Source organism: Alosa sapidissima, chromosome 21 (assembly GCF_018492685.1).
Source record: "Alosa sapidissima isolate fAloSap1 chromosome 21, fAloSap1.pri, whole genome shotgun sequence".
NCBI classification, from domain to species: Eukaryota; Metazoa; Chordata; class Actinopteri; order Clupeiformes; family Clupeidae; genus Alosa; species Alosa sapidissima.
In genome coordinates, this window is record NC_055977.1 from 20,474,332 (window position 1) to 20,501,068 (window position 26,737).

General features: G+C 40.2%; 1 protein-coding gene and 1 long non-coding RNA gene across 3 annotated transcripts in view; one reads left to right on the forward strand and one right to left on the reverse strand.

Moving 5' to 3' along the window:
* LOC121695857 (F-actin-uncapping protein LRRC16A) overlaps window positions 1-14,222 on the reverse strand; it is a 58,694-nt gene extending 44,472 nt beyond the window's left edge. Inside the window, exons 1-11 of one of the 2 annotated variants that reach the window (XR_006026184.1) lie at window positions 13,842-14,222; window positions 12,297-12,394; window positions 6,857-6,907; window positions 4,782-4,841; window positions 4,275-4,396; window positions 3,797-3,894; window positions 3,355-3,425; window positions 3,157-3,230; window positions 2,895-2,970; window positions 1,522-1,610; window positions 883-977 (exon numbers count right to left, since the gene is read on the reverse strand). Coding sequence is in view for 1 of the 2 variants with exons in the window: in XM_042077010.1 (XP_041932944.1) it covers window positions 883-977; window positions 1,522-1,610; window positions 2,895-2,970; window positions 3,157-3,230; window positions 3,355-3,425; window positions 3,797-3,894; window positions 4,275-4,396; window positions 4,782-4,841; window positions 6,857-6,907; window positions 12,297-12,394; window positions 13,842-13,881 (874 nt within the window). In the remaining variant the exon portion in view is untranslated. The remainder of the gene's footprint in view (window positions 1-882; window positions 978-1,521; window positions 1,611-2,894; window positions 2,971-3,156; window positions 3,231-3,354; window positions 3,426-3,796; window positions 3,895-4,274; window positions 4,397-4,781; window positions 4,842-6,856; window positions 6,908-12,296; window positions 12,395-13,841) is intronic. The other variant, XM_042077010.1, reaches the window with a different exon arrangement.
* LOC121695869 lies at window positions 1-23,981 on the forward strand. The gene is made up of 4 exons (XR_006026187.1): window positions 1-13; window positions 5,654-5,658; window positions 19,711-19,722; window positions 23,680-23,981. It is a non-coding gene; the product is annotated as an uncharacterized LOC121695869 (long non-coding RNA).
* The last annotated feature ends 2,756 nt before the right edge of the window (window positions 23,982-26,737 follow it).

The window sequence follows — 26,737 nt, forward strand, 5'->3', positions numbered from 1 at the left end:
GTTTTAAAACCCTGTTTTTGAAGGGGAAAAAACAACAAGGATGCAGCTCCATTCAAAGTAAAGTGGTTGGATAAGTCAGAAGTGATCCGAGTCTGACAACTCCCCATTGGGAGTGATATGCTCGCTATCTTTCAGGGTTTCAAACACTGTTCACACTTTTGGGCAGCGTCTGTCTCACCTACTGTAAAACCCGTCTAAGACCCTGCTGTGTGGGCTCTGCCAGTTGTGAACTTGAAGCTGGCAACACAGTGCAAATGTGTCTGACTCTGCATAAGTTTCAAAATTAAGATCCGCCCTTTCAAATATTTTTTCTTCAAAGATTCAGAGGCGAATGCACCAGAACAGTGACAAATCTGAAACTCTGAAATGTTATTGGGGACACACTGTCAAAATCTTTAAACTATGAAAATAAGTTGCAAACATATTGTAAAAAGAGTATGAGACTTGTTTCAACCTATCAAAACATTGTATTGAGAAAGGTTTCAATTCGTTACAGTCTTGTAACTTCATTTTTATTTACATCAATTTTCAAACAGGGCCTTCCCTCTGTTCCTCGGGTCCTATGTTCCCTGCTCTGGGATAGGGTTAGGGTTAGGTTTAAAAAAATAAAATAAATAAATGTTCTCCGGTCCATACAAAGCAGGGAACAGGTACGATCCCTTTCAAACACTGAGTTTCAACCTTTCACATCTTTTACAGACAGTCTCAAATCAGCATTCTGGCCACGTCTGTGTCCTGTGTGTGGGTGTACAGCTGTGTGAATGCATGTAAAATTGAATTTGAGACACAGAGAGAGAGACTAGAGACTATTTGTATCTGTGTATTTGAGTGGGTATACTTACATAAATGTATAGTCTTTTTAAATATGTGTTTAAATAATACCTTTGTCCTCCAGTGAGTTGTTGGCCAGGTTGAGGGTGTGGAGAGCGGATTTGGGGTTGTGGCTGAGAGCAATGGCCAGCTTCTGTGCAAAATCTCTGCACACACACACACACACACACACACACACACACACACACACACACACAGACGGAGCACATTAACTCTCAGCAGTACAGATTGACCTAACATAACCCAGTCTGGCCCAAAGTAGCCCACAGAACTGGCATAAATCAGCATTCCACAGTGGACAGAGCTGAGAATGGACAACACAGAGTGTCATAAATGCACCATGCATACCTGCCTGCTATCTGTGTGCACATTTCTAACAACTGTGAATCACAGCGCAGAGCAACACTCTCCCAACAAGCATAATTCACAACATTTAAACACACACACACACACACACACACACACACACACTGGTAGGATTGTTTCTTCAACTGAGGGGACATTTGACCACTGAACACACTCATACAATTCCAGTACCTGATGTTGAGGAACGTCCATACTATTAAGCCCCGTTCCTATACGGCATTTCCTTCACCATGCAAAGAATGCTATTTGTTGCCATTATTGAATACAGTTAGTTACAGTACATTGTGATTTGGATCTTGGGTATGACACAAGTGTGATACTCACGCTTTGAGACTGGCATTGTCCAAGACTAGCTCCTCAAGTCGCACTGAGCGTGACACAACTCGGAGAATCTGCTCACAAAGGTCTGCAGACTAAAAAAAAAGAAATCAAAATAAACAGCAAACTTGACATCCAAATTACACCAGATGCTAAAATAAGTTTCTTATGACACTGCTGTCTGTTGACAACAGAATATACCTCACTCTTCATATAGGAATACTGTATACCACTCTCTCTGAAATGTAGTTTAACAGTATAGGGCCCCAAAGTCATTAACATGGTGAGCACTGCAAAGGGGATTTTCCAAGATTCTGACTTAGGACTGGAAACAGACTACTCCCATGTTTTGGGACTTTGTGATCCCAAAACATGAAGTCTTAAAGAAGCAGTCTCACAGAACAGGGTGGTGTGTTGAGTACTGAATTCCACTGAGCCAATTAGGCAACAATATAGATTTTTTTTAAAGCACAGGGGTTTATTTGGGGCAGGCTTGTAATCAAGGCAGGCCTTTATTTTTGCGTTTTATTGTGAGGCATGCGTTTCGTTTGGCGCGGCATACCGGTGGTAGGCCATCAAAAGCATACGATTTTATGGTTGGTTTTGGGTTTAATTTACTTTTGGACTGTTTGATTATATTGCTAAATGTTGGGACGGATAGGCACTGAAATCTGGAAGGTATTTGATGGTTCACTATTAAGCTACTGGTAGGCAGTATCCCGGCCATAATTTGAGGATTTACGGGTGTGTGTGTGATATGCCTCTGAATCATGTGATGCGTCCGAACAGTGGCATCTGGTGGTTGAATTTCATCACGCTATCTATCATCGTTCGCCAAACATTCTAATTCAAAATTGTAAATCTTACACAAAAGTATGAAATAATCTAAACTTCATTCACTCTCCATGTATAGATCAATACAGACTTGCCGAACAGGCTGCAGGGCAACAGTTTGATAGCCTGCATGAAAATAATAAATGCTCCGCACTTGTAAAAGAGTGCTTTACCAAAGGGTCCTTGAATTGTTCTTTTTTAAAAACAAGGAGGATAGCCTGTAGCGATGCTAGATGTCAGCTCTGCCATAAGCAGTGACTGATCACCGTTGCACATTTTGAAAATGTTGTTTTGCACTTTCTTTTGCACTTCAGTGTTGTATAGTTTGTATAGTGTTTGTAAAAATTGCACACATTAATTGCACAAACAACCCCCCCCCCCCCTCCGTCGTCCCAGTCAGATGCCCCCCCCCCCCCCCCCCCCAATCTCCCCCACGGCAAAGCCCACCTTGACTAACAAATTTTCTGCGGGAAACCCTGTATGGTGACACTCACCAACATTTGTAGGAGAACATATGCCAATATGTTGTGTTTAAAGAGACATACCAGTTTGTAATCCTTCACAGAGAGCTTAGTGAACCACTGGTTGTATTCCAGAGCAGCGACGATGATAACCAAATCTCTGTGAAGCAGATAAATGCCAAACTTAATTACTGTTTATTGTCCAAGCAACTTCCATGCAAGAAAGAACTGTCACTGCTAATGCATAGCTGTTTTTTAAGTTACAGTATCTCAACATAAAGTTAATGTAAACAGAATCTAATGATCAGCCGTAATGACATCCTGATATCCCTTATGGAGATTGTACCTGTTCTCTAGATGAATAAAATCTTGCAGATTCAGTTCCCTTGTGTCTTGGGTTAGGTATATTGTATCTACGTCCTTGAGACAGAGAGGAAGAACACTGTGAAGAGGTGACTACTGTACAGGGGTGTAAATGGGTGCAGAAAACGCATACAGTCAGCACCACAGAGTCACTGTTGGAAGAACTGTGTTTTGTACTAACCCACTGCACTTCATCTCTGTACGGAAGACCCAACTGATCACACATACACCAGTATGTGTGCGAAAATCCACCTAGAATGGTACAGCAGGCAATTGGAACAATAATTAAATATTGCACATTTTATTGGACTATTTCCTTTATGCTACATATAACATTACATGTTTTGGTAGTGTCTTTCTCACCCAAAATATAGAATCAGACCTTGGACTAAAGTGCAATGTGAAACAAAGGTGATTTGATATCCACTACCAAGCAGTATACGGCATGAACAAGTGTATCCCATCTTTTTCAAACATCAATTTCTAACAAATATTTAAAATGACATAAACTACACATGACTGAAATCCTGTTCAGAGAGTACAGAGTAGAAATCTGTTGCCATTTCACCCTGGAGTAAATAATGTTTTCAGAGTGGCAGTGTCGAGATGCTGATGACGCTCACCACACGGCCCGCAGTCGACAGGCAGCTGGTCTTCCCACTTAGAGAGAAGGGCAGTCATCCTGTCCTCTGGCTTCAGAGACACTTTCTTCATGACCTCCCTGCCAAACAGCAAGAGAGAATAACACACTATTTCACTCCCTCATACTAAACAACCGCAGTTCTGGGATATGTGCGTGTCTGTATGTGTGTGTGTGTGTGTGCATGAGTATGTGTATGTGTGCCTGTGTGTGTGTGTGTGTGTGTGTGTGTGTGTGTGTGTGTGTGTGAGTGAGAGCATGTGCATTTGCCTTTGTGTGTATTTAAGCCAAAGTTACAAGTTTGAGTGCCAAAGAAAAGAGATCAGCAAAAGCAAAACACTTGTGTCTTTTTACAGGGGGAAAGGCAAAGGGCAGAGAAGAAAACAAAACAAAACCAAAGAAAGAAGACTCATAAAACAGAAATCGCCAGCTGGAGCTGAGGTCAACGGGAGAGCACCTACCCTGGAGACAGACTGGGGCATATCCTCTGGAGACCACGGCCCACTTGGGCCACCACCTCGTCCACCTCCTCAGCGCTGGCCAGCTTGAAGGACACCAGGCCGCGCTCATGCTTCACCACCAGCTGCAGGGGGCGCCACAAACACATCAACAAAACCCCAGAGTGACTGGGCTCGAGGGCCCGATGGCTGACCATGCCAGTCTGACTGGGCCTGGGTTCTTATCAGATCAAGTTACAGCAGCACCAGTCTGGGAGTGCAGGTTGGTGGTAAGGCAATATCATAATGGGCCTCCATTCTTCTTGGGGATGTCAGAACCAGCACACAGGGAGGCAGTGTGTGTTCTGGTCATTTCAGGACTACAGAACACACAGATCACAGTAGCTTGCAACACTCACAGTCCATTGTGCCTGAGGTTTTGGTCAGGATAAGTCTTACAAATGAGTACTACACAGAACAAAAACAAGTCCGAATGACGGAATGACGTACACTCTCAGTTTGGCTACACACCTGATCTGGCTTGAAACTGCTGATGCTTTGAATGTCCAGATAGTTGAAAGACTGCTCAACCTTGGAAATAACAAAAGGAGCAAATTAGGGTAACTTTTTTGTCTTCGCATAACACAAAGAACAATGAAAAAGTAATATGCAGACCAAGAACAATGGAAGCATACATTGTCAAGTCACTTTTATTTATATAGTGCATTTTTGTATGCACAGAGTGCAACCCAAAAACTGTGTACAGGACTGTATAAGATATCCTGGCAACATGGTATCTGTTCTAAGGAACTGCAGCTTAATATGTGGTGATTTTATTCTGCATTTTATGAGTGTTAAATGGTAATTAAATTAACATGCAATGCAGCAACACACAATACCCCCCTCCTCCTCCCACTTGTGCAGGCATACAGTAGCACACACATACATGTATACACACAAGCACACACATAAGCTCACTAAAATGCAAATGCACAATTGGCTATGCACAATCGCACATCCTCTATACATGCACAAATGTATAGACACACAACTTGACAGGAAGCACAAACAGAGGGAGGTCAAACTAATCCAGGAACCCTCATCTCTTCCTGAGGACAAGAGCGAGAGAAAGCTTGCCTCTGTCCAGCTGTTTCACTGTGGCCATTGTCTGAGCGCGCTCTCCTCTCCCTGCCCTCCCCTGGGACAGCCCGCTCCCACAAGCACTGGCTCGCGCCCAAGCCTGCCCGACCCCAGCCAGCAAGCCAACAAGCGCCTTTGTGGCTTTCACTTCTCCCTCTACTCTGTCCATCCCTTGTCTGTCTGTTCTATCCATTCTTTATCCACTTGCAGAAAAAGAAAGCTTGATTTGAAAGCATGATTTTTCTTTTTTTCCTGTCCTTAAGCAAATGTTATGAGCTTGTTTACTTGTTTGGGATGTGACTAATGTCTTGAGGTGGGCTCTCTTAGAGGAGAATTGTTTTGGGGGGGGGGGGGGGGGGGGGGGTTATCCCACGCTAGTGGACAGTCGGCAGTCACCCAAAATCCAGCTGTGAAAACAGCCTGTGGGAAAGAAAAACAGGGGGGCAGCCTAGAAGGACTTGAAGAAATCTGTGAAGACACCCAGAGGAAGATGGAGGGCATGAAGAATAACAGAAGAGGAGAGATGGGGGGGGGGGGGGGGGGGTGGAGTGAACAGAGGGAAACAAAAATAAATTGTATAATGGAATAGAAATAAAATCTAATAAAAAAGATAAAGGATGTATAGTGATAAAACAGAGGTGGGGAGAAGTAGAATGCAGGGGAGAAGTAAGCAATACCTTTATCAACCCATCATGCTCAAGACATTCCATGTCTCTCCGAAAAGCAAGTAAGGACACGCCTGCATCTACAGTGGGAAGTTCAGCACACCAGATTTGAGGTCAAAGCCTCTAGAGTAGAAGGGCGAGAGAGAGAGACAGAGAAGGGTCCTAGGAGCACATGTCTGCTACTTCCTCAGAAAGCAGAGAATAGAGGGCAAATGCAACAGGGGCAAATTCTTCCTGCTGTATGATTTAGTGTTTATTTGTGAGTTTATAAGAGCTTGCCTGGTTTTCTGCCTAGACAGGTCTACCAAAACAAGACTTAAGTTAGTCTGCTTCTCTGAAGTTGAATTAAACCAACCAGCTTGCAGTGTGTGGAAAGCAGTTGGAATTTAATTTTAAAAACAGTGCTTAACTCATGTTTGGCTCACATGTCTTAAATACAGGTTTAATATCAAGATCACAAAGCAAAAAATATATTGTATCTTTTAGCAGTTTATTGAATGATCATATTTTTGAGTGACACGTCTCATAATCACGGGCAGGGTGGAATCCAGAAAGGGAGGAGGAGAACCAACACAAAGGATTCTTTTCCAATCTCTGTCTAACTAGAGCTGACTTATTGCAGTTTAACGCTTAAACCTTGAGCCCTTTTAACTCTGCTGTCTAATGAAGAAACACCTAGATATATAGTCATTAACACAATCACAGCTGCATGCGCAAAAACAAAAGCAAACCCTGCCCTTACTCCCACCAGCATACAGGCTTGATCACTGTATTCTGTATGGCCACAATGTGCTTCTTTACCTTGGAGGGCACTCGTGCAGTAAGAAGGTAGGCCCGATGAGAAGCCAACGCCTGCAGAGGGGAAAAAGAGATATCAGAAATGCATATACTCAAAAAGATTTTTGTTCTAGTTTGATGGGGTAAATAATTCTTGTCCCTGGAAGAATTAAAAACGTTGACTGAAATATCTGTACTGAATGACACAATACAAATCAAAAACACCAAGATCTAATTCATGGAGCTATTGTCTACAAAAACGGTGCGCCTGTATATTGGCTAGGAGGGGTCCACATGTACCACCCCAGTAGTGGAGTGGTACAGGTTGACCCCATGGGATATACCCCACAGACAACACATATATGACTATTTCAGATCTAATTCTATATAATAATATGGATTAACACATAATTGAAATTTAGATTATGATATAACATCTGAAATACTTTGTGTTGAAACTTGCTCAATATTGACCACTTTTTGCATAAGCAATGGCCAATTCCATCTCATACGTCTTAAAATCTGTATTTTTCCACCACGGTACCAGTCAGACAGTGGTCTACCAGGTACAGTGGAAATGAGTTTATTTCTTGTTAACAAAAATTTTCTTAAACTCTGGGACCAGGGCTACAAGAAAATACCACTTAAGTCTAGTAGTGGGAGTTTGGGGGGGGGGGCATGTGGACCCTTCCTAGCTCATAGACTATATCAGTTCCAAACGGGAATTAAGTTCCTGACCTTTTGTTTCCAGCACTCTCTACTCACAGAGCAACAGGACAAGCGTTCACAACCAAACAATATAAGTCATAGCACAGTTTTTCCACTTCATTCAACATTTCCCCACACTCATCGGTATTCCATCGAACAAGCAAATTTTCTCTTCTCTTTTATGGTGCTATTCCATAATTGATTTCAATGATTTTCAACTTCAGTACACCATCTGTTCACACAGAAACACAACCACTACCAGCTAGTTGATTATTTGAGCAGGAATGATTTAGCATATTTCCATGTATTACCTGATAGATGCTTTCGACATATGAACATTTGAACAACTAAAATCACCAAAACACGTCAACACTGGCCTTTAAATGAAATGCATACATTTCAACTCAATATATTCCATATGTTATTGTTAAGAGTAAATAGTTGGATTTGAACCCTACTGGCATGGCCAAAACCAGGCACTGAGGCCTGCAGGCCTATGATCTAAGTTCTCTTCCAGACCCAGGGCCCTACAGACCCATGGCATTCTGCTTCCCACAAACTGGCTGAAAGGAATATAAATAAAACTAAAGGGAAATATTTGTGGATTTTTTTGTGGATTTTTCCCCTCTCATAATCAAATGACGTTTCCCTTCAAAACTGCTCACAGTGTTTACAGCAGGGTAATATTAGACTAGTCGAGCCATTTGGTATAGCAATTACAGAAGTCATCAACACTCTAAATCACTTTTTTGTGTAAATCAATATTTTATTGGGTTTGCTCAACTGCCAACCCTAGAAACATCCCTCTGCTTATTGGACAAGAGCAAGAATAATTATATAGGAGATTTCATTTCTTGGGTATACTGTTTAGCACAGCAGCAATACAGGATGACTGTAACCACGCTGACTTTCACATGAGATGGCTGTGGAACAGGTTATACAAAGGTCAGTCCAGGGGTCAGGCATTAGTGTCTTTCTCTGTTCTCTAATCAAACGATAGATTTCTATAGGAAATATGGATTCAAGACTGAAATTGTAGAAGTGGGAATCCAGTCTGTCAAGTAATGAAGCCACTTGAAGTGTGTTTCCAGTCTAGTTCTCCAATTGACAGTAATCCGTTCCACATTTCAGTTTGGTTCCAGAGTTCTCAGGCTGAATCCTAAATAATATCTTACTGTTCCCCCGTCGAAATGGAACCCACTCTCACACACAGGTAGACCCAGAGACACACACAGACCCAGACACACAAACGCACACACAGAACCACAAAACACACACATACAGCTATGAAAAGGTCAAGGTTGAATCTGTGTTAGACTTCCTGTTTAGCACACATTACCCAGAATCCCACTCAGCTTGGCCCCTTGTGCAAACAAACGGCTCCATGCTCATTGCCGACACCCACATCCTTTCTCCAGTGTTTGGAATAATACAGATTACAGAAATGTTATTACCACCAAAAGGCCCGACTTGCCCGTTTGGCCTTCTCCCAAGTTATCTGAGGGAAACTGGAGGGAAGCCAGCTCTCGACTAGCAGTGAGCGGACCTAGATACTCATTAAACAGTAAAACAAGGGCCCGCGTGCCAGATCACACACCCGCATCTGTTCTTACAGCATTGATGCCTGTGCTACAGTACTCTCGATGTGAAATGGAGTCCTTTTGACTGTTAGTGTTTCGCTCCAGCATTTTAAAGTCAAAACAAACATTTTCCTGGATTCTTAAAAAAAAAAAAGAAAGTGCCCATCGTGACCCAAAACATTACACACAGAGCACGGCAGATTTCCTGCAAACCAGCCGAGACCTCTGGACTCAATCTGGACACATTGTGCTCTACCCAAAGAAAGCAACATTTTGAGAGAGGAGATACTCCTTTTGTTGCCGATGTGTCAATGCAAGGGCAGACTTTGCGTTTTACGCACATACTAACTCAGGGACAGATAAAAAGAGTTTAATGTCAGAATCCGAATTTAGCCAAAAGACCAAATCAACTGCTCACCAGGGGACTACATATAACAATATGATTAAGTAAGTAAGTAAATTAAGTATTTGGACATAAAGCTACAATCCATGCACATGACTTGAGGAAATAATAAGGGCTTCCATCTTGGATCAATCACAGTATGTGTTACACATTTTGCTCATGCTTAAGTGTATGGGGTGTGGTAACAGTGTTTTCCCAATGCCATTTGTACTGGTGAGTGACCAACATTAGGGGGCAGATTGGGAGTAAAAATAAATGGAAAGAGGAGACTGAGTCAAAACCTGTCCTATTCACAGACCCTCTGTTTCAACAACCTGTTTCTGCAGAGACTTGCAACTAAACCTCAGCATGCTTTGTGTGTGTGTGTGTGTGTGTGTGTGTGTGTGTGTGTAGGCGTGGGTGGGAGGGGGAGGGGGGATGGGAACCACTCTTCCATGCACATACACATGCACACTCATGCACAGATTCAGCACAACATATATTATAAATGGTAAAACGACATTGCTAACTGGAAAGGAAGGGTAACAGTGTCCATGAAATTGGTAAAGATAGACCTTACATATTTATCATATAAATAATAATAATAATATAATATCAGGGCCAGATGAATTTCCTTCCTAATATAAAGAAAAGCACACTCGCTTACTTGTAGGAGATTAGTTGTTTACTTCATTCATAACCTCTTATTTTTCTGCACTTATGGTTTTGGCAACATCTGGAATGCACTGTGACCATGTTTGTGTGAATAGGCTGCAACATCAGGCATGTGTCATGTCAAGTCAGAACAAGACAACAGGAGAGAGGCAGGCTACCACAAAAACGTGGAATTTTACCAGGAAACAAAACTCAGGTATGTGCGTACCTCACGGACATGGATATACTCCACACTGATCACCGACACCCCGTTTTCATTCTGATGTGTTTTGAAGTCACTCACACATGTTTAAACTTCTGGTTCAGTTTCTTTCTATTTAGTGTTTTTTAAATGATCATTCACTTGACTTGACTTGACTGGCTGACTAACGACATATGCTGATGGCTGTTGGGCTCAGTGGCTTTTGAAGCTGTTGTTTTGAGATACAGTAACAGATACCCAAATCACAAGAGGGCAGGGTGCCCAATTACTGGACAGTGGATAAGCCCGCTAAATGACTGCCAAAGCCAGTGTCCTTGCCAAACAATAGGGAGTTGCTAAAGTGCGTTTACTGTAGCCTTAAGGCACAACCGAATGAAAGAATGCCACAGTCAGCCCCACCCTGTTTCCCCACAACACACTACTACTACAAGGCCGGCCCTGGCTGTTATCAGTGCATTAAAGCCACTGATTGAAAGTTTACAGAATCTCACCAACTTTCTTGGTCTGGCTCTTTCACCTAATTAACTCTGGGGGGAAAAACAAGAGGAGGGCTTCACAAAATATAGGTGACTAAGGGGAACGTGTAGATACATGAAACTTGATACCTGAAATGCTCAAGTCCCGCAGGGTTTTCAGGTCTTGCTGAATAGCCTCTTGCAAAACACCTGCAGCTGTGAAATCAGATGTCTTTCACAATTTCTGGTGTCTGACCTGGGCAGCACCAAGCTGCTCATATCTCTCACGCATTGTGGACACAGCCTGTAATTCACTGACGGATTAGTAAACTTGGTTTGCCAATCAAATTACACTCCTCTCTTCTGTGACACTGAAGCACCGTGTTGATTAGCTGGTAATATTTATGGCTTAGTCTAAGCCACTATGTCTGTTTCCTATTTACGGAGCTGGGAGGGATTACAAGTACACTGTTTAAAAACAAACCTGGTTAAGTTAACTCAAAGTGATAATCTTTCTAATAAAAGAGCCCCATACCTTCATCCTCCTGGCAAAACAAAGCCACTGGGTTCTTCTTCTTTACCACATACGCTGAATTAACTTACCCAGGTTTGTCACTAATTTATGTACTTCGAATATGCCCTCGGACTGTGTACAAACATAATTTTTTCATGCAATCACTGAACAAACAGGCTGTGAGGAGTAATTCCCTGTATCCCAAAACATGTAAGGGGCCAGGACTGTGGATTGTGCCATTAAGAGAAAATACATTGATTAAACAGGTATGTGTGTAAACAGTCAAAATTAGACATTTCCACTATGAATGACAACAGATATTGTATGCCATTAAAAGAGAGTGTGCTGTGAAGGACAAATTATTTTTTTACTTTTTGTGCGTAATGGCCTTGAATTGTGTTTGAAACCCCAAAGATGCAGAGCTATTGAGCAGAATAACTGAGACCACATGTTCTGCAACATGCTGAAAAATGTTGGCGTGGCGACCGACTGGCGACACAAGTATGCCCACACATTTAAAATCAGCGTGCACCCAGCACCCATTTACTTCCCTTACAGCTGTGCAAGGTCATTTAACCAATGACATCATCGCCCAATTCCAGAGGACTCCCAAAAACACAGGAAGTAGTGAGGTAGTGTCTATTCAGGAGGGTGGAGCGTTTCCATAGCAACAGAAGGCAACCTACCAATTCACACCCCCAAAATGTGCCAGCAAGGTTTTACTCATTCCTGCTCTCAGAGACAGTGTGTGAAAGAGAGAGAGACATAGAGAGAGAGATGTGTAATGTTGACTGTTACCCTACAGAGCGAGGCAATACTGAGTGGAATGTGATGCCTTTAACTGGCCATGGAGTGGGAGACATTAGTGCTAGTAAGTGAAAAAAAAGTAGCCTATTGGGTGTGTGAATCTGTAGGAATAAGAGGTGTGATGGTGGGCAGGTGTCTTACTAGAATGCGCTTCTCCAGCTTGTCTCCTTTGACCTCCACACTGACCCTCTTCCTGAGAGAGAGGTTGATCTTCTTACCGACAGCATCTCTCACACTCTCTACAAAGAGAAAGATATGAATAGAGGTGAGAGGAGATATGAACATGAGGGAAAACTGCTACATGTGACACATCAATTGTATTAGTCATTTCAGTTTGAACTGACCACCACCTCAAAGCCAGTCTTTTTTCTCCGTATCTGTGCAGCTGACCCTGAAATCAATATGTTCCGTCTAGATGCACTGACAAACTAGCATGACCTTCTAAGTGAAAGGAATTTTCAACACCCGCCTAGTATGTTTTTGAAAGTAGCATGTATGCATATGCACGGTTTGTTTATACTTACAAACAAAAATCCTGATTGGATCCTAATAGCACTTAAACTACCCGCACATGATCACACGCATCTGACCTGCTGTCCTGGCTTATCAACGTATGAAAAAGGTCCAAAACATCTCATGCGTACTTTTCTCAACATGTTGACACTGCCATACCACAAGCAACATAGTGGAGCTGAGGTCACAAGGGTTCTACCACAACTTCATATCACTTTACATTCCCAATGGCTCCAATCCATGTCCCAGATGCCAAGCATTCCACAGCTTTGCCCATGTGGTCCCATGAAGCGGAGCAGGCCTAACGTTCAGAGAACATTTTGACATTGTCTAACAGATGAGAGACATTCAGGGAGAGCACTGGAGAGAGTAATTCAACTCAGACAACTACAACTGATTTTTCACCCAAGGTGAAACTCTTTACTGTGGGATCATAACAACTTGAGGATCACTGGGTTGTGAGTGGTTTGTCTAAAGTAGTATTCATTTTCAAGGTATTGTTTCTCTTCTGCGCCCTACTTAGAGACTATAAACTTCAGCACAGCAAGTCAAATGGGAGAGGGCAGAATTATATCACCAAGGAATTCTCTCCTCAAGACATCAGTGTGTTTGAGGTCAAAAGAGCAAATAAAAATATGTTTAGACAATTTGGAGAGTTGAAGCTTTTATACAGTTTAGGGCAGTCCTTGATAATCTATATTGAAACTTAATTTTCAGCAGTAGGCTACTGTTGTCAATGGCAGTGTGTTGACATTAATAAATAAAATGAAAACTTGAAAAGTTACTGTCCAAATAACAGATTTTCTATTTCAATTTAACACGCGGTAATCAGATCATCATCTGCATCTTAATTGGGCAAATTTCTGGATAGCCTACCTGCTTTACCACGCAATGACAGTAGAGACCAGATCATCTTACCTGAAACATTTTAGCTCGCCCTGTAGAAAACTATGCGAGTAGTAAGCTAACTTAAGCATTCCACTCCTCCAGCTGTTCTGAACAGCTGCAACGAAGTTAATCAACATCAAAACAAATTATCATAACACCACATTGCATTGTACATAACATCTCTTAGAAGTCAACCACAGCTAGTCAGTAAACGTCATTCACATTTTTTGTTCAGCCAAACTTGGAAAAATATAAATCACTGGCTTCAATAAAGGTGACTCTTACCCATTAATTCCCTAGAAATGTCTGTATTCTCCTCACTCATTGTAGCCGATTAGGTATGCTACATTCAAAACACGCGTCCAAAATCCAGTGTTTAGTTAGATTACGAGTCGGTAGCGCACAAATAGTTTCAGGTTCTTCTCACTCACTCAGGTGTTTTCTTAAAATGTCCACACTCCATTCTTTCATGCGCTACATGGCGCACTTTGGTACTTTCCCACGTTAATCCAAAAACATCCAAAATTCGAACATTATTAGAGACAATGAAATGGGTAAAAAAACAAACTGAATACAATCAGCCAGAAGACGAACTTTTTACACTTGGAATGTGCCGGAAGACAACAGTTAGACCCTCGCCCCTCCTTCAAGCTCCAGTCTCTTCTTTGCCATCCGAAATGGGAAATAGGAGACACCTGGTGGCAGTGAAGACTTCAGGAAACCAGCCGAAGCTACATCAGAGACTGGTCAGTGATGTTTATAGTCCAAGTTCCCATGCTCCTGCTAAGACTGGATAGGCTATTTGTAATGGAACCTGTGGTAGATTAGACCTAGCTGGCCACTACACAATCGAAAAGAAAAAGCGCGAGGAAGGACGGCTCTTTTACACGATTTACGTCGAAAGGTTGTTATTAATTTACCTCTAAACGATCAGAAGCAGATGTGAAAAGCTCTAAATCAGATTGCTTAAAACCACATAATCAGTGTCGCGCCCGCGGGACGGTAACCCACCTCCCCCCCAACATGCCTTACAGTCTATGCATGTAGCATAGTAATGTTATACACAATTTCAAAGCTTTGACTCTTGGGGATCCAAAAATTAGAACTTTGTTCATGTACAATCTGTATAGTGCTTTACATTCTCAGATTAATCTTATTATGTCTCAATTAAATTTGATCCAAAATGCCCCCTCCCCCTCCTCAGCTTTTGGTGCTATAGGGATACCCTGACTTCTAGCTGCAGTGTAGCTGCAGCACAATAAGTAGATGTAACATGTTGGGTACTGACATATTCACAAGAATCCATAGAAATTGAATCTTGGAAGATGAAGATTGGCATTTTCAGATCTTTGGATTTTTTTTTTGTATCCTTGTTTGGGGCAGCCGTGGCCTACTAGTTAGGGCTTCGGGCTTGGAACCGAAGGGTAGCTGGTTCAATCCCCGACCAGTAGGTACGGCTGAAGTGTCCTTGAGCAAGGCACCTAACCCCTCACTGCTCCCCGAGCGCCGCTGTAGTGGGTTAGTGTGTGCTTCACCTCACTGTGTGTTCACTGTGTGCTCTGTGTGTTCACTAATTCACAGATGCGATCAATGCAGAGACCAAATTCCTTGTATACACAAGTATACTTGGCCTAGAAACCTGATTTACATTTTACATTTCCCTGATTTATAGGCTACAGTTCAACTACCTTTTCTTGTAAATCATTTGACAGCTTGTTTGCTTTCCCCATGGCTCAGTGATGCTTAATCTTCAGCTTAACCCTTATTTAATAATCAAATATAGGAGGAAGATGAAAAGTCACTGTGAAAAAAACCTTGTGTGGTGTGAGTCTTGAGACTTGAGAGCAGAGCCTGCATTCTCATCATGGCTGTTGCAACGCTGCGGAATCGATGGAGGTCATATGACTTATTTTAGCTTCACTCCTCTTATGCATTATTGTGTATCTTGCACAAAATGTATTTTGCTATTGAACTTGCTTCCTGTCTTCTGAAATAAAAAAATGAAAATCTAATAAATTCTAATAGTTGAAGATATCTCCTCTGACCACTAGGCCTACATGTGTTAGTAAAATCTGTGAATGAATGAAGGAATTTGTGATGAAAAGATTTCTTTGTGAAAGGATAACTGATGTAGCAATCAAAACAAACCAGCTAAATATAGAACTGTTAACCACGTGGATAAACATGTTGAGAAAAAGGGGACACATTTTGGCAGAAGACACTAGAAGAAATGTGATGGTTTTAGCAACTTTAAGCAGGTTTTTAGCTATTTGGGGTTTTTAAAAGATGAAGTAGCCTACAGTGTCCCGTCTTAATGTGATCTCAAAGTATATTTAGTTCAGTGTGAGACAAGGCACAGATCCCCTCAGTCATAAGCAGTCTGGCTTTGTTCAAAAACTTCCACTCACTCATTTACTTTTACAGACATTGACTTGTGGTCCAACATATAACCAATTATATGTATCTGTAATTATCTGGTTGGTTTCCATGTCACCAGAGTTTCTCAAATGTCATATGAGAATGTTTTTTTTTTTAACACTAACAATAATTAACTCAAGTGGGTGGACACTATGCAACTTCCTTCCTGTCTTGGGAAATCATAAATAAAGATCCTTCAATGTACTCAGTACTAGACTATTCTGTACTTAATACTTTTTTCATCATAGAACTCACTGTACCCTGGAGGATCAGCACATGAGCACATGAGTGAGAACGTCTATGCTATGCAGAATTGGCAGCTGAGGCACACCATCCCTAACCTTAACACTGAAGTTCATCCTGTGGAGGTAAGCTGCGAAGGTTTTGTGCAACATCTACCAACAGATTGCCAGGGTTGGGTCAGATTACTTTGAAATGTAATCCATTACTGACTACAAATTACATGCCAATTTTTGTATTCAGTAACGTAATCAGTTGGATTACCAAAAACATGTAACGTAATCTGATTACTTTAGGATTACTTAAATATGCCCATTAAGTAAAAGACACCACCACAGAATTGATGAAAGAATTGTCATTCTATTTTTCTCCACTCTTCTCCAAACATGCACAACTCAGCTTAACCTTTATAAGGGCACAGCTGGACAAAGAATTTAGCTTTCGCTGGATTTTTGTGACCCAGGGACATGGCCTGAGATTGGCATAAAAAAGGGAAGCATTAAACCCAAATGACACCATGTCCATTTCAATTGTGGGGGTGAGAAAATTATTATTTTGGGATGTTTTTCAACCAGGGGGACCTGGTGAACGGCAGGTAAACGGTAACACTAAAACAAGAGGCTACATTAAGATTAGGAGGAAAAGATCAGGTAGTGTGCCGAGAGACCTGCTCCAATAGTATGTAAGTTAGTAAGTAAGTATATCTTTTGATCCCGTGAGGGACATATGGTCTCTGCATTTATCCCAATCCGTGAATTAGTGAAGCCGAACCGGCAAGCCCAAAGGCCTAAGCCCTAACCAGTAGGCCATGGCTGCCCCAAAAGGCAGCATTTGAACATTACACCACACAATGATCCAAAATATACAGCCAAACAAGGCAAGAAATGGTAAGAACAAGGCAAGGCAAGGCAAGAACAGAGAACAATATCAATATTTTAGAGCGGACCTCAATCCGTCAAAAAAGTGAGCACAAGGCCAAAGTGATGGCAAATAATCGTTCCTGCCTCAAACCCCAGATTGCTGCTAAAAAGGTGCAGTCTACAATCATTGTGGAGACATGAAGAGGCTTGGTGGGTATTATATGAACCATTTTGAGGGCTGTGGTGGTAAATAAAGATGTTTCCAGTGATTGTTTAAAAATGGTATGAATAATTTTGAACACACAATTTTTCATAAAAATGTTAAAAAATATAAAAACACTTTTTTTTTATTCCATGTTTTTACCACATTGTCTTGCAACCTTTTGGCATGTGCAAGTGTCATTTTAAGTAAGAACAAACATATTGCTCAAGAGAAAATCAATATTTGCCAGGGGTATGAATAATTTTGTTCTTATCTTAAAAAAGTCTAAAAAGTGAACATCCGAATGAACTGCTTGTCAAATTAAAAGATAGCTAGGCTATCATAAAAAAGTTGCATTGTTTGCATGATAAAATGTAATCAGGTAATCCCCAACAATGTAACTGTAATCTGATTACACAATTATTTTTATTGTAATCTGGGTTGATTATAGTTACTTGATTTTTGTAATCTGATTACGTAATCCAGATTACATGTAATCCGTTACTACCCAACCCTGCAGATTGCTACATTGCTCAAAGAATGTTAAAGGTGCAGTCAGCGATTGTACGTGATATCAAGCCCATAACATTTTCTGTCAGATTCAGCAATCATCTCCTCACAATCCGCTGGAAACAATGAAGTGGGGGCAGCCAGTCCCCTTCAAAAAAAACGAAACCCATGTGGAGTTTCTCTAGGAACACTGAATATATAGGAGTGAGCTATCTCCCTGGTGTATTTAGTTTGGTCCTTGGTTAAAATATAACATACATTGTTTTGAATTTAAAATATAAACATAAACAAACGCGACTTTCGGCACAATCGCTGACTGAACCTTTAAGAGGCAGTTGGTTCCACAAATGAGGGGCCGCGAAAGATCCGTCACCTTTTTGTCTGAGCCGTGCCTGAGGCAGATGGAAGAGAGCTTTACCACAGATCTAATGGTGCGATCCATTTGTCCAATGTACTCGTCTTACGAGTATAAGTTGTTACAGTTTTTCTCAGTCGCTTTGGTGCTTTTCTCACATCACTATTAACATTTGCACAGCAGTTAGTACATTTCTCAAAACAATTAGTGCAAACTGCAAAACCTAGTGGATAACCTGCAAAAGCACGTCACTTGCTCAAAATGGATAGTCTATTCCTCAAAAGCAAGTATTTATGTCAATGAAACTGCCAGTGTCATCAAAATGAGAAGTCTTGACACCATCGTTTATGAACAAGATAGTCAAATGGCTTGTTTTCATCATGGCAGTTTATTCTCATGCCAAAAAAGGTCAGAACTCGGTGACACTACCTGAACATGCTCAAGACGGCACTATACACTTGTACAGCCATTTGAAAACTACAGTAAAGTTAGAAATTACTGTTAATAAGTAAGTGAGACACTGAATATGTACGTTTCACATTTTTACTGTATATGCTCTTTGCAATTCTACAGCATTGTGACAGAATTCGATAACTAGTTCACCAATTTTGTATGTAATGACTCAAGCAATGAAATGAAGACTATTAGTTTTATTGGGAACGACTACTCAGCATCCAAGTATAGTTCATTTTGACTGACATGACAAAGCAACTGATACATGTCCAAAAGCATTTTCAATTTGTTCAGAGGAAGGAGAAATTGCTACTATGATGTGCACAAATGACTAAATGTTGTGGAGGTTGAACTAATAGTTCTGATCTGAGAAAAGCATCAAAGCAACTGAGAAAAAATGTAAAAAAAACGGAAGTTATGCAAAATGACACGACAGCACGCCCCCCTAAACTTGTTTGATGGGAAGCGATCTCATACAAATCAAAGACCCCCAGTTCACACCAAGTTCTTACAAGTTACGTCATTTCACAACTTACGAGTTGTCACAAGTCTTCAGCATACAAGTGGATCGCTTGATAAGAGATCTGGGGGCGTGGTGTAAATGGATGAGGTCAGTGATATAAGTTGGGGCTTGCAGAGACTTAAAAACAACAAGACCATGAACTGAACTCCGAAATGGACAGGGAGCCAATGCAAGGAGGCCTGGACTGGAGTGATGAGCTCACACTTCTAGTAGGTATCAGCATTCTTGCAACCTTTAGTCTTGTAGCCTGCATTCTGCAGATATGGGTAGTTTTCCACATACCGTATATGTCTGTGTACCTGAAAATATGTGATTATGTTGTATAACTGTATGTTGGGGCTATTAGTAATGAGTAAACTTAGGGGCACCTTGACAATTGGAAAAAGAAGTGTAAAAAAATATATATTTGTTTGCCCAAAACACATCCTTTAAACCTACACCACCACAAACTTTAAAATGTTACTGTTGGCAGAAACCTGGGCAACACTAAGACATTCGGTAATACAAATGTTACATTTGTGATGTCGGAAAAAATAGAAACTTATCATAATTTTAAATAAAATGGTCAATTTTATACGTCAAAATAAGTTCAGAAATCTGACTTGGTTGAACTTATTTAGCCGAGGAAATACTTCAGATATGCACTAAACCAAGTAAGAGCCTACCAACAAAATTTCCACATACAACTTGAACATCATAATAACTGATATAATTTTAAAACTTAACCACTAAAGTTTTCCATCAAACAGTTTTTGTCCACTTCAACACATTTTCCATAAAGTTAATGGAAAGTATATTCTAAATGATGCAACTTATCCAGTCTTACTTAAATAATGTTAACCCAAGGAACCATTATAAACACTACACAGATTGCATGCAAATGTTTAACCTTATACTGATGGCGGAAATCTAGATTTTTTTCAGATGTCCACTCTAGCTCATTTAACATTGGAAGTATACATAGAATTGTCAAAGACCAGATGCCATTAATTTTTTTTAAATCCTTCAACAGATGTAGATTAAATGACCAAACAAACAAACAAAAATATCAATAATGATATTTTAAGAAGATTTCATTTTCAGGCCCCATGTAACAAAGCGCTTACCTTGATTGTGAAACTACTCACACGCATTAATATAAACTTAAAATAACCATACTCCTTGCACTTGTTAATCCATATTTCACATTGCCACTTTGAGGTTGAAGATATGATCCCTACAAAGGAGTAAAGTGTGCTTTGGCAGACATTTTGTTCCTGCCTTAGTACTGAAACGGTCTCTCCAACCATGTACAGAGCCAGACTTGACCGGGTGTGTAATATGTGTGTATCTGATGTCATCCTACGGATATTTGCATGAGTTGACGGTCATATTCAAATTTGCAGTGGTCTCTTAATTTTTTCCAGAGCTGTATATGTTTATATGTTTATCCATACATGCACACATTTTTGTGTATGTATGGATGAGTTACATGGCTACATAGGCTACTGGGTCTGTGTACAACACCTGTGGCTATTTGTATGTTGTCTGTGTTTTTGCTGTGCAGGGTGTGGAAACAAATTACTTGCAAGACAAGAAAGTTAATATGGATCTATAAATCTAATAATATGGAAATATAATATGGATCTATAAACAAATACTACTAACATTCAGTGACAATATAGTCTAATTCCTATTAAAATATAATTTTGACTGGTTGACTATATATTTAATGTCATTCACTGTCTGTAAAAATTTAGAATTTCTGTAGAAATTACTGTTGAAATCATAGACAACTAGTTCAAGGTATTTTATGGTAATTTCATATACAGTGGTGGGAAAAAGTGTTTGCCCCCTTCCTGATCTCTTATATTTTTGCATGTTTGTCACACTTAAATGTTTCAGATCATCAAACAAATTTAAATATAAAACAAAGATAACACAAGTCCAGGCGCCCGTGAACCTATTTTTGAGCAGGGGTGCTGAATAACAAAAATAATGGATGTCCGACGATTCCACGATTTTGAATGCTAAATACGTCATTTTAGTGCGGTGTGCGGGGGATAGCGAGAAGTTTTAGAAAAGTCCTGGGCAGCCACAAATTCCAATGTTCCGCGACAGCACTCCGAGTCCACTGCGCCCACCCTAACCCCCACATAAGCGCACTTGACATCGTTAGCCTATTTCACTATAGCTAAGGAAAATTAGTTTTCTGATCGTCAAAACCACACCAGAGATGTTAGGCTTTAAATATAGGCTAATAATCAGGCTGCAATGATCTCGCAAATCATTTCTGAATAGCCTAAAGTGTGTCGTCTCCACAGCAAGGAGACCGGGGCTGGTTGGAACAGGGGCAGGTTGAAACACTTAATATCCAGGCTACTAGAGGGAGCTGCAACAAAATTCCAACACTAAACTGACGGCCTTATTGAGTAGAGTAAACTCACTGTATGTAACTGGTCTCAGGTCATTAACCCTTTAGGTGAGAACAACATTTTAATTTTGTAGTGTCAAAACTTAGAATATGCACCTCCCACTAAATACATCCTAGAAGGGTAATAGTTAGGGATATAACAAAAATATTAATTGTAATTGATTGTTAGGGGACTCATCTATATCTTAAAATGAAGTTTGAAAACCTGAGGTGACTGATATTAGCAGGCTAACAGCATTTGTGCAAAAAAGTTTGACCTAATGTGGGCGGGACAGGTTGGCACAATGATTTTGGGGTTGGTTGGCACATACATTCCCTATGGCTATTTTGTGACAAATCTATAAACTTTTTATTTTACACATAAAAACATCATCAATCTTTATTTTAACATTGTTATTGTAATTACTGAACATAGTTTTACATTTGGAAGAATTTCAGACATTTTTAAACATTTGAAGTAAAAAAAAAAATCGGTAGGGACCAAATTGGTCTTGACGGTGGGCCCTACTGAAGAAAAACACATAGGCCTAGGAAAGACATCAGCAAAGCCATACAGGCAGTGATATAGATGAGCACTTCAAACAAAAGCAAAAGGGGTACTGCAAAGGACTATAACATAGGTGTTCCAACCAACCCCGACTCATGTGCCAACAAACCCCGTGCATGGGGCAGGTTGGCAAATGTGCACAACACCACTTTAATCATATATAACTCAAAACAAGGGCTCATTTGTTGACATTGAATGTATACATTTTGTAGCTGAGATCCCAAGCTTTCAGTTAATCACAATTTGACCATTTCAACACATTGTAAGATGGAGAATATAGCCGAGAGTGAAAAGTGTTCCAACCAGCCCCGGTCTCCCCTAGCCTATGTGTCCTAATAATTTCTATCTTAGCGACTAGTGAAATGATTTCACTAGCTATGCATTTAATATTTTTGTTACAAAACTGTAAAACACAATTAAAGTTTCTTTCAGTTCCTCCATGGTTTTTTTGAAAGTGTAAATCGCATAGAATATGTAGGCCTATATCAAGGCCTACACACTTGATCGTTGACATCACATAGATGAAACCACGCTACGGTTCTTACAGTAACTGACTCACGTTCACGTTGATCTCTATAACTGTTAATTTTTAGTAGCCTATATTCGAACCTATCCATAACCCTTTTTTGCTATTTGACTCATCATTTCACATACAAAAATATAAATAATGTCAGACAGCGAATTAGTAATTATTTAAAAATATATATAATATATTTTTTTAAATCTATCTCCTGCCAGCAGGGGGTGCTGCAGCACCCTAAGCACCCCCCTTCCCGCGCCCTTGCACAAGTAAACACAAAATGCAGTTATTAAACGAGGGTTTTTGTTATTAAAGGAAAAATGATCAAAACCTACATGCCCTGTGTGAAAAAATATTTGCCCTCTATGTTAAAATATAACTTAACTGTGGTTTATCACAACTGAGTTCAATTTCTCTAGCCACGCCCAGGCCTGACTGCCACACCTGTTCTCAATCAAGAAATCACTTAAATAGGACCTGCCTGACAAAGTAAAGTAGACACAGGGCTTTTCTCAAAGTCAAGGAGCCGTGCGTGGTAGAACGAGTCCCGCCGAGTCGAATCCGTCAAGATGAGGCAAGGCTTCTTCTTAGCATACGGAAAACACGCAATGGAACAGACTAGCCAGTGTGCAGGAAGCTGCAGGTGCATAGAGCCCCTGGAGTTGGTGGTGGAGAGAAGAATGCTGCACAAACTGTCAAATATTGGACAATACCTCACATCCACTAACTTACTGGTCAAACAAAAAAGTGTTTTCAGTTGGAGGCTAGCTGTAAGAAGGACAGATACAGAAATAATTTTTTAACCACTGCACTAGCACTTTATAATGACACCCTCCCTGAGCAGAGAGAGAGAGAAATAACATTTTTTTTAAATAATTTATTATTTTTATATAATATAATATATTTGAATGCTGTGTTTGTCTGTGCTGCTGGAACACTGTAATTTCCCTTTGCGGATGAATAAAGTATATCTATCTATCTATCTATCTATCTATGTATCTTCATCTTTTACTTACTTTTTTGGGGGATTTTGAGGGTCCACATACTGTATACCCAATCATATATTTGTGTGTTTCCCATAGCAACAATTCTTCAAAGATGAGTGGGCCAAAATTCCTCCACAGCGCTGTAAAAGACTCATTGCAAGTTATCACAAACGCTTGATTGCAGTTGTTGCTGCTAAGGGTGGCCCAACCAGTTATTAGGTTTAGGGGGCAATCACCTTTTCGCACAGGGCCATGTAGGTTTGGATTTTGTTTCCCCTTAATAATAACCTTCATTTAAAAACTGCATTTTGTGTTTACTTGTGTTATCTTTGACTAATATTTAAATTTATGATCTGAAACATTTAAGTGTGATAAACATGCAAAAAAATAAGAAATCAGGAAGGGTGCAAACACTTTTTCCACACCACTGTTCAAGCTGGTCTATCCATTTTCACTCACTTCTCAACTTTGCCCACAAGAGGTCGCTACTTTACCAAGGATGACAATTCTGTCTATGAGGTAATTGTCATTGGTTGACTGAAACGAAGGTGGATTATTAATTGAACATGTTAACACACATTACGGCTGAAACCAAAACATGAAACAACATGCTCTTTTGCTCTTCTCTACTCCACAAACTATGACCAATCCAATCAAGTGTTCAGAAAGTTTACAGGCATGTGTACATAATTATTTACAGTCATTAGTATGAATTTTATGAAACTAACCTTTCACATGCAATAAAAGGTTCATTTTAGTCGACCATCATGAAAGACCAGGTTGCTTTAAAGAACAGAAGATCTCTCCACAGAAGTCTAAACATAGTGTAGGCCTATGCAAAATGTATTTTTTGCTTTTTGGGTGATTCAGTTTTGTTTAGATTTTGTAAATAGGGCACGCCACTCTATGAAAGAATACAGCCTGCCCCCCCCCCCCAAATAAATAAATAAATAAATATATTTTACAGATACTCCCTAAGAGCAAGGCTTCTGCAATCCCCTGAGGAATATTTCTCTGATCATCTTTTACATGATTAAAATAAAGGTTGTCTTTTCTACTCTGTGTTCGTGCATGGTGTGTACTTCTTTGTAGTATTCAAATTAAAACCTCTTCCTGTATCCATGTATATGTGCACATGTACAGCTACTGTGTGTTCGTGCATGGTGTGTACTTCTTTGTAGTATTCAAATTAAAACCTCTTCCTGTATCCATGTATATGTGCACATGTACAGCTGAAAACCATAACATATACAAATTTACACACACATGCGTAAAACTATCAAATAAGTTTCTATTGAATTTGAATAATTACTTCCAGGGCTATTTTGTTGACGAGGCAGATTTCAAATGAATGAATTTGTGTGGCTTGTGCATGCATAAACACTACTACAAAAAAAAAACATTCCATGACGAATGGAATCATTCGAATGACCTTTCGAATGACCTGAATACCTCTCATTTGAATGGCCTTTTGTGGAAGCTATAACACTGACGTCTGACAAACAACTTAGTTAAACATTAGCAGGCAACATTTACAAGACAAAGTTGAGGTCTGCATCCTCCTGACATGCATTTGGCTAAACATATTTGCTGCTGTAGCACCTGCGAATCAACTACAAACAGGAAACATGAACTAAATATACCTCCTTTGTGGTGTGCTAATTTAATAATCTTAAAGCTCACTGTAAAAACAACCTCTAAATATGACTTTGTTCTTTAAGTTTGGTCAGGAAGGGATGTCCACATGTATAACAACTTTTGTGTGTGTGAGTGAAATTATTTAGCATCTCAAAACTCAATGTCTTAATCACAGAATGATGAAATTATTTATCATCTCAAAACTTAATGACTTAATCTCATAATGATGCTATGGAGTCCCTGGGCCACACCCGGGGTCAAATTTCTGTCCCTGAGTAGAGACTGTGAGGGATAATGTCCTTTACTCTGTCCTCTACTCTGTGCTCGTGCATGTCAGCTGTGATAGGTATTCAAATTAAAACCTCTTCCTGTATCCATGTACAGTTGTGCTCAAAAAAACAGCAGTGCCTTTAGAAAAATGAGTAAATGTCAAAATTCTTCAAACAAATTGTACTTTCATGAACACAGATGCATTGGGGACACAGTACATTCTATTCCAAAGCAAAACAATTGGGCAAAGTCATCAAAACTTAAATAATAATAATGATATTTCATAGAAAGTCAGAAATGATTCCTTGTATACGGTAAATAGGACCAACACCGTAGTAGGAGAAACATCCCCATATCATGATGCTTGCACCACCATGCTTAATTGTCTTCACTGAGTACTGTGGCTTGAATTCGGTGTTTGCAGGGCGTCTGACATACTGGAAGAGGTCATGCTGAAGAGGAAATGCCTTTGAGGTGGACCTTTCAACAAGATAATGACTCAACACACCAGCAAGCGAGCAAAAGCATGGTTCCATATGAACAGGATTCAACTGATGGAGTGGCCAGCACAATCCCCGGACCTTAATCCCATAGAAAACTTGTGGGCTGACATAAAAAGTGCAGTGCATGAGGCAAAACCAAGAAACAAAGAGGAATTGTGGAATACAGTACAATTAACCTGGGCTGCAATACCTGTTGAACGATGCCAGAAGTTGGTTGACTCCATGCACCACAGATGTGAAGCAGTTATCAGAAACCGTGGTTTTGCAACAAAATATTAGTTTAGGATACTCAGCCAAGTTCACTTATCAAGAATTTCTTAGTTTGTACAGTACATTTTTGAGTTTCCAAGGAAAGATGGCAACGCTGCTATTTCTTTGAACATGACATTTCTGACTTTCTATGAAATATCATTATTATTATTTAAGTTTTGATGACTTTGCCCAATTGTTTTGCTTTGGAATAGAATGTACTGTGTCCCCAATGCATCTGTGTTCATGAAAGTATAATTTGTTTGAAGAATTTTGACATTTACTCATTTTTCTAAAGGCACTGCTATTTTTTTGAGCACAACTGTATATGTACACATGTGTTTTCTGTACCACTGAAAACCATACAAATGTACACACACATGCATAAAACTATCAAAGGAGTTTTCCCCCCCATAGGAACCATTGATTTCAGCCTACCTGCCAGGGGGGTGGGGGGCATGACATATTAACAAAGGAAGCACTTATTCACTTAC